General features: G+C 46.8%; 1 protein-coding gene across 1 annotated transcript in view; it reads right to left on the bottom strand.

Moving 5' to 3' along the window:
• ARID1B (AT-rich interaction domain 1B) overlaps positions 1-8,971 on the bottom strand; it is a 387,394-nt gene that overhangs the window by 28,435 nt on the left and 349,988 nt on the right. The window contains 2 exon segments of the mRNA XM_006779610.2: positions 2,037-2,146; positions 7,086-7,231. Of these exon segments, the coding sequence (XP_006779673.1) occupies positions 2,037-2,146; positions 7,086-7,231 (256 nt within the window).

Genomic DNA, 8,971 nt, shown 5'->3' with positions numbered 1-8,971 from the left:
GAGCGGAACCCTCCTGCCCCGCAGTCCCGCACAGCCCCCCGCACCACGTCTCATTCATCTGGGTTGCCTACAGCGAAGGTACCAGCGAACATCTACCCTTTCTTCCTCTGGAAAGGAAAATGCTGGTTAGACCAGAGCTCGGTATGAATTTTACAAGCGTCTGCTGCAACCAGCTCTTCCGGCCTCCAGCCCATCCGTGGAAACCGGCGCGTGGATGATGAACGCAGCCTCCTTTTGGGTGCTGACGAGGTTGCCAGGTCCCAGTTACCTTCTCCCACTCGCTTACTGAGCTGTGCTCTCCAATCCACCCTCTTACAAAAATTAGCGCGTTAATTAAGCCTTCCTGGTGAGTAATTGCATGTTAAGGTTTTTTTTTACAAAGATCTTTTGAGTCCTTATATGAATGTAAAATAAAGGTTACTACAGTGCCATTCTTTTTTTTTAATGGCACAGAATTAATTTCTTTAGAAGGAAAACAAAGACTCTATGGGCATAAGAACATAAAGGCAAAAAATCCCCTTATAAACACGTTATAATTTTTGTTTTTTATGTTTCATATGGAAACCAACACTTAGTTTCAGGATTAGCAGCAGTCTTTTGCAGGATATTAAGTCTTCGTCTCACTGACTCTAGCGTAGGCACACACATCAGTCATCTAAAAGTAGTTCCCAGAGTCTCATGCACCAGCATTCCTACCACTTCTCTGCTGATGCCGACAGGGGTGGGAGCAGGGCTGACATACATCTAAGCCGTGCCCCGAGCGTAATGCTTATATTCTCAGGCAGGCAGTTTTGAAATAAGATGTTTCAAATACAACAAACTTGCTGAAGGCCAAACTTGCCATTTACTCCATGACTGCTCATAGTTCCCGCGTAAATGAGGAGGGACTTGTTTTAACTGTGCTAAGTGCACATGGACTCGGTATTTGAACGGTCCCCATGGGGAGGAGTCTGGACCCGTAACACAACCTCATGCTTGTAGGTGCTTGTTCACAGCAGTGGTTTCATTGACAGAGATCCAATTCTATGATACACATCAACTTTGCTCATTTTGTTACTAATGCAATTATAAAGAAACCCCTTTTATGGATAAATTATTGAAGAAAAAGTCTTATAAAACAAATAAATAAACAAGCATTAAAGTAGAATTACTTAATTATCCAAAAACCACCAAAAAAATAAAAAACAAAAAAAATCAGAGCCACTTACAGGGCTTGATGGAGTCTTGGGCCAGCCCGGGCTGCTAATGCTATCGCTCTCATCTCCATGAAATGAGGAGATGCTAGCAGAGCTGGGGGACATTGGGGAAGGGACTGGCAGGTTGCCGGGGGTGGGGGGCTGAGAAATACCCTGAGAGCTGTAGCTATCCTGTGGTAGAGGAATAAAAAAAAAAAAGACAAAGGTAGGGCAAACTTTATTTAAAATAACAAAAAGTACATCCAGTTTAACAGACGAACTTTCATATTTATATAGACGTACAGACACACAATAACACACACATAGACGGTATTAAAACAACATTCTTAATTAGTACAATTCGGTGAGTTTGCTGATGCTGGACATGGCCACTAAGCCAGCATGCTCACTTCAAGCTCACACGGAATGCTAAGCATGGGTTACCCCTTATGAAAGAAAGGAAAAAAAAGCTGTTCACCTTATTTATCAAATAAGGCAGGAAAGCAAAATATTAAATATGTTGCTGTTGCTGAGGCGGCCAAAACAGGAAGCTATAAACTGAAGGCAGAGAAAATGGCTGCAAGAATCAAAACCAGGCAAGATCCCTTCCTTCTCCCCACCCCAGAGCACTTCTCTTAGGGGTCCTGTCCCGCCGCCCCCTCCCATAGCCGTGAGTTAATGCCGTAAGAACTAGTAACTTTCAGATCCACGCCATGGCGGGGTGGGGGGAGAAAGGCTACAGCCATGCGCACAAGTGAAGGCATGCAGAGAGAAGACCAGACGGGAGCAGCGTGGGCCAGCACCAGCCACGCAAGGACGTGCAGCGTTAGCAGGCAGCCCACCCGTGCAGAGAGGAAGTACCTTCGCCTTGCTCTCGGGCTGCGGAGTGCCTTCTTCCTTCCCGTCGGCTTTGAGAGGCAGGGGCAGCTTGGATTCACCAGGAGACATCATATCTGCAAGACCCATAGATGCTAATCGAAAACAGGAGAAAGAGTTTAGGATTATACGTGTGAATCCTCAGGTGGAGCGCCCGCTAACACGAGTTACTGAGCGATGCACGGGGCACCGGAATGTCCCCTGAAGCAAGGAAAGGAAAAGGAAATCGTAACTCAGAGCAAACTAATTTCTGAAGTCGACATAGCATGACGTTCTGGAATCCTTTATTTTAAAAAAAGAAGCAATCATTTACTCAAGATCCAAACCACTGAAAGTCAACTTCTAGCAGTATTATTCCATAAGCCCAGTCTCTAACTTGCTCATCAGGTGTGGAAAGCAAATGGTGGTTGTGTATGTTTTACCTGGTGACTAGAGGATTTAGTGCTTCCTTCATTTCCTAAATTCACAGAATCTATAAGTCTGCAGTCATCTGACATATTATAGTGTTTCATTCGAAAAGCTTATTTATCTATGCATGTGGCCTCGTCTATAATAATGGAACACAATCGTAACATGACTTCAAAGACAATGATCAAAAGTAAGCTTTGAAGGAAAGAATCTAGTTATTGGGCACGGGCTGGTTTCCTTCCGGCCTGGGGCACTGCGCACATCTGTCAGTCCTGGGCAGAGCTCAGACACCCAGGGCAAACACCCACGCAGCTCCTGGCCAACCTGATGACCCCAGGCAAAACTCCTTTCTTCCTCGGCTCAGAAATTCAATCAAATCCATCTACGCTTTAGAATGAAAGGGTTACCAAAGAACAACTGACTTATACATGTTTATTGCAAATACGAATAGACATTTTCAAGTGAAAAACAGAGTTTGAGTTTCTTTTTGAAGGAAGAGCGAGGCCACAGTGGGAATGAGTGTAGGTACCCGGGAGTGACAGCTGAGCTCCTGCAGGTCCCCACTGCGAGACCATCTGCACAGCACGGGCTGCAGGTGTGACATCAGACACGTGCGAGGAGTCAGAGAGGAGAGGTGGAGGCGGAGAAGGAAGAGGGAGAGCATTGTGAGCCTTATAAGGGAGCTGAGACCAGAAAACATTCCCGTTTCAAAGCGAGTTAATCCTGAGGTTTTCTGGACAGGACCCACTTTCCATCCTGCGAGCGGGTGTGCACGCGGAGCACGATGTGCCAAACAACACAAAGAGGAAGGGAGCTTCAGAAAGCGCCACAGATTGCCCACTGCAAAGCGATCACTGCACATATTCGTGTATTACTATGTTTTAGAAAATAATTAGTTTTAATTACAGCAGAGAGAGGAGAGCAGGGCTCTGGCGAATTAGCTGGCAAGCTCTGTGGAGCTGATTTGCTAATATCGGCAGCATCACTGCAGGTTGGGACCAGAGGTCCTGCCAAAACAGCCCACCCTGCCACGTGCCGCCAGCTCCCACGGGGGCGCTCCATGGGCGCGCCGCTCCCGCTGCCGGCTTTTCAAAGCCCATGTGCAGCCCCGTCAGCCCTTGAAGTCATCATTACACACACAAATCATAATTGGGATGTTTTTCTCTTTTTTTTTTCCAAATTACTTTCAATACTTAGACTTTAAGAACTGGAACAAAAAGCTTTTTCAAGTGATGCAGCTGCAGAGAAAAATCTATTGGGATCAGCTAAAAATGCTGTTATTTTTGTGAATGTGTGAAACCTCAAAACAGCAGCTGAGAGATATTACACGAAGTCCGCCTTGCTGCTTCGGGTGGTTTTACCTCTGGGGTCTAGCAAAATAGGAACTGGTAAATCTGTACATTGAGAAATAGAAGGGGGGAAGCAGGACGAGTGTGGGGAGAGGGGCTTATTTATGCAAGTTCACCCGTCCTCGTGGGCTATTCACAGAGTGGGCTCCAAGGAGCGGCAGCACGCAGTTCCAGAGACAGTGGCCAAGTCACGGACAGCGGCTTCTCCAATGGCTACCACAGTTTTGTCAGCATTTGTAACACATGATGTTCTTCATGCATTAAATGTGTCAATGTACACAAAAGCAATGTGGAAGCATAAGGAACTAGGTCATTATGTATTATGACAGTGAATGATAATAACACTGATTTAAAAATCAGACTTAGATGAATATAAGCATATATATTGACTTGAATTTCTCCAAACTTCTTCATTTAAAATAGATAAAATATTATATATTTTAAAATGGGCATTTGGGTTATACAAATACGAAAACTGTCAAAGATTGCATTGCTTTATTATTTTGAGAGACACATAGGATGTAGAGTAATAGCTCTGTTTAGTGCTCCTGCCTTACAATGTAAATTTTATCCTTCCAAAGGGACCACCAGGTCTTACTTTATGGTGGCTTTTCCCATCCTTTTGTTGAAATGCTTATTTTGCCTTCTTAGCAGAATTCTCAGGGAATCATGCACAAAGCCCCACTCTCCCAGGGCAAAGGGGTCCAGGGCACTATTTCTTCCCCTTTCCCAGGAGAGAGAGATGACCGCCATAGGGACGTGTTAAATCACGCCCTGCGCCCCTCCCCTCCCCCCTCTCCCGACCCAGCAGGTGAAGCTCAGACACGAAAGGGCAGCAGAGGACCCGGTGCAGATGCAGCATCTGCAGACACCGCACGCGCTCCCCTCCGGCTCCACCAGAGAAAGAAGATCCAGAATGACTCTGAGAGTCAGTGCGGGCCAAGGCCCCAAGGCAGCTGTCTCACCCGGGACTTGATATATTCAAAAGGACACAGAGAGCACATCGTGCGAGCGAAAGGGGACTTCCACGCTCATGCCTCCTCTCCCACTTGCTTCTCAGTCTCCTTCCGAGGCTGCAGACCATTCCCAGAGGATGGCAAAATAGGGCCAGAAACAAACGTGCACACACCTGTAATACTCGTGACTGTGTTTACATGTGGCAACTATATAAAGAACACTGTTGACACAACACACACAGTGTATGAGGAAAGCACACTCCTCTATCTAGCTCAGCATGGCCTGGGTACCCCTTGAGACCCCCCCTATGCTAACGCACCTCCACGTGGGCCAAACAGGAGATAGCAGGACCCACCATGTCCACCACAGCCCTCTCCCACCCGAGTCGGCCCACGGGACCATCAGCCTGAGCAAACCCAGCATGTGAGCCAGCATCACTCTCCCAGGAATCAGCCCATCACCCATACCCACTGCCCCTGCCCACTGTTCCTGCACACCACCCCTGCCCCTTGCCCCTGCCTGGCCACTCTCTAGAAAAGCTGAGTGAGCACCTTCAGACCTAGTGCTCCGCAGGAGCTCACTGCCCTGGGCCTGCCGTCCACTCCCCCGGAGCCAGCCCCACGGTCCTGCAGACACGCGTGGGCCCTCACCACATGCCAGCAAATGCTGAATCGTCACTATTCCTCGGATGTGCGGCATTATTACTTTCTATCAGGTAGCATTTGACTTAATAAAGCTGAAATAAAATCACATAAATGTGTAAAAAATTTTGATGAATGTTTAAATTATTAAAAATTCAATATTTCAAAATGCACAATGCAATAAAAAAATATATACTACTAGTCCGTATGAAAGCCTGTGAGGATAAATGGCCTTTCACGGAACAGATTACCTTTGTATGAAATAACAAATAACTGAATTATCTGAATAGTGTAAAAACCCCTCTCTGTGAATCTCCGTGAAATTGGTTATTCCTTAGGAATACATAAATCTTCTCAGGCAGGGCACGGTGCCATCTGTTTGTTGTTGGTTATTTTTGTGGCCCTGGAGTCCAAAGAAAAAGGGAAAAATGAGTATTGCTAATAGTAGGTGAGAATTTATTGTGTAGATTCAATGCTCTGAGGTAATTTTATTTCAGCAAGCCAGACAAAACCCATAATGCCACAACCCAGAGTCCTTATTACCTGGGGCAGTGGGGAAGCTTCTAGCTAACAGGCTGTTCAGAGCTCTGCCCTTGTCACCGCAGATGCGAAAACACCACCTCAGGGATGAAGGCGGCCTGGCCTTCCTCACCCCAGGAGGTCCTCTGTTTATGTAAAAACTTCCATTTTCACCAGCACTTCCTACTGCTTCCTGTTCCGAACCTTTCAAAGGGAGCAATCAGAAGAAGGCTGCACCCATCCGGCCCTAGACCCCAGGACTGGCTCCAGCAGGAGGGCAGGATGCGAGCCCAGCCCTATGTTCGCCTGCAAGAGAAGCAACAGCGCTGGGCGCTGTCAGGGACGAGCTCGGGGAAGGCAGCGCAGGCAGAGGCATGGAAGCGGTCCTGGGGCACCACCTCTGGCTCCACAGCGCTCTCCTCACACACCGGGGAGCAGGGCCCCGACTCCAGCCTCATTCGCTCCCGGAGGCTCCCACCCACAGGGCGGCTCTCGCTCCCGCAGGTGGGAGAAGCAACAGGTCAGGTGAGCTACATGACATTTTCTCAGCACGAGACCAGCACTCGGCTCCTGGGTGAGCAGGAGGCTTGCAGAGGTGGCTCAGGGCCTGAGGGTCTGAGAACACGGATATCTGCCCAGGTTTGGGCATTCTTGCTATTTTCGCAATCGGCTTACTGCACGAATCAGGTGGCATTTGGTAAGAAAGCCGTTGAGGTCATAAAGTGGGTTGAAAGATGTAAACATGCTGAAAATTTAAAACAGTTCTTTAGCAAAGTACCTAATTTCTCCACAATCTGCAAAGAGCATGTGGACATTTAAGGTGAGTTTCCCTAAAGGATAAAGGGACCACACTCTGCCCTCGGTTGTTTACTTTGAGGCAGGACGTTCACATTTGCCTCCATCAAGTGAGAAGCAGCCACTGTGTGGGCTGCCCGAAGCTCCCAGAACGCCCCCAAGAATGGCACTGAACTATGTCCACATGAGTTATACGAAATGTAATCCTCAAGTCCTAAAACGGTTAAGTAGACTGAGCAGGTTCCCAAGAAGCAGAAAGCAGTGTTTTCCCCACTTCACAGGGAGATGGAGGCTGGAGCCGGCGCGGTGCAGCCCGCGGGCGGGCCTCGGAGAGGGGAGGGCGGCCCGGCCGGCGGCAAGATTACCTGTGGAGCTGTTCACCATGTTGGGCGTCATGCTGTAGGGCGGCGCCTGCGTGTTCATCAGCCCCGAGCTGTTGTTCATGGGCTGGCTGTAGGGAGAGCTGGAAGCCATGAGTCCGCCCTGGTTCATGCCCGGGAAGCTGCCTTGCCTGTGAGAAGAGAAAGCACATGCATCTGTACACTGACCACGCACCGGCGGGCTTGCCCTGGTGGCCATTTCTCGGGATGCATCTATGCAAGGGGCGGGCTAGTATGGTTCATGTTTGCTTAAAATCATGTATTTTCTGGAGAGAGAGAGGCTGAACTCTATTGCTAAGTAGTTATTTAATGCACTACCTAAAATTCTAAATCATATAAACTTTACAAATAGATTCTACATTTTTAAGCTTGTTGAGATTTATATATAGGGATTATATAAGTAAGAAAGGGGGAACGTGAAATAATAACAGGAATTACAAAAGCAAGCAAAATTAACTACCATTTTAAAAGAGCTGACTCTTTATGAACATTACTTAATATCCTGCCATCAAAAACCAGAAGTCAAGAAATGCAAAACAGATAAGCAGGGTGGGAGGGTTATTTAAAAAGAAATCCCTGACCTAAATCTTCTGATCTACTGACTACGAGAGCGAGCACTTCCAAAATCCCTTCTACCCTCTTGTTTGACATGCTGACATTCGGGGCTGTTAAAGACACACCAGGTTCCTCTATCAGAGCCCACAGAGCGGCATTCTCCCTCGTCCCGCAGGGTTCCCTCGGCAGGAGGCCTTCAGAGCCCAGACTGGCAGTCAGTGTCCCTCCCAGGCTCCGGTCCTGAGGCCACGCTCCCCACGGCCGCCGATTCATGAACTTATCTTTTGGTGACCTAGTTTGGTTAGTTTTGTGTCTACGCTCTGAGAGACAAACCTCTTCACTCCTGCAAAGTGCAAAGGGGTACTCTTTGGTCAAAGGAGGCGAATGTCACCTCATTCACTCCAGTTAATTGGGGGGAGGGGGGTGGTGAGGGAGAGGAGGGTTTTAGCAGCAAGATGGTTTAATTCTCCCAGGAAAATTACTGCAAAGAAGATGATGGCAATGTGGCAAAATCTTTAAAAGACTCCACATTGTAGTCAAGCTTTTCTTTATACGGTACCTTTAAAAAATTTCTAAAAAAATTTGGCTATTAATATTTACTCTTAGAAGTAAAGCTAACGGGAAAGGAAAAAATCAGCTTTGCCTGTCTGTTCCAAATGAATTATGATTTCTACCCCCTCCGCCTCTATTAAACCATCGTTTATTGGCTCCTAATATATAGTAAAAAAAATGTTTTAAAGATATCCTTTAAAAGATGAATATAAGTCATTAATGAAAAACATGTACTATTCTCTCAGTGTAGCTATTTTCAGTCTGCACTGCCCTTTCTCAAACACAAGGTGATGAATGTAGATATTACAGAGGTTTTAAAAAATACCTTTAAAATAACAAAAAATTAAAGATGTAAATGTCTGTGTTGGATGCCAGTTGCTGGAGGCCGGAAGTTTTTAAGAGTCTGGTTAAAAGCCATGGGTCGTGACTCTGTCACGAGGAGACTTCCATGGTCGCCAGGATCTGGGAACAAATCGAGTCGGCTCTGGACCTCAGCTTCTACATATAAGCACGGAGGGACTGACCATGACTTTAGCATGAATACTGTGTGAAGTGCATGCAAATATGCATAACGTGTTTTCTAGGCACTTTACACAGTTAATTTTTTAAATTCCCGGAGGAGGGTGGGTGGAATTATGCTCATATACACAGAAGGGATCAGAGATGTTAAACACTGGCCTAAAAACACACAGCTACTAAGTGGTAGTAAAATTTTTGGTTCTGTGAAACCTCCTAAAGAGTAGAAAATTTATGCAATATAGTCA

The sequence above is a fragment of the Myotis davidii genome, unplaced genomic scaffold (assembly GCF_000327345.1).
Source record: "Myotis davidii unplaced genomic scaffold, ASM32734v1 scaffold1494, whole genome shotgun sequence".
Classification (NCBI taxonomy): domain Eukaryota; kingdom Metazoa; phylum Chordata; class Mammalia; order Chiroptera; family Vespertilionidae; genus Myotis; species Myotis davidii.
The sequence above is the reverse complement of the archived record's forward strand: the minus strand, read 5'-3'. Positions and strand labels throughout refer to the sequence as shown.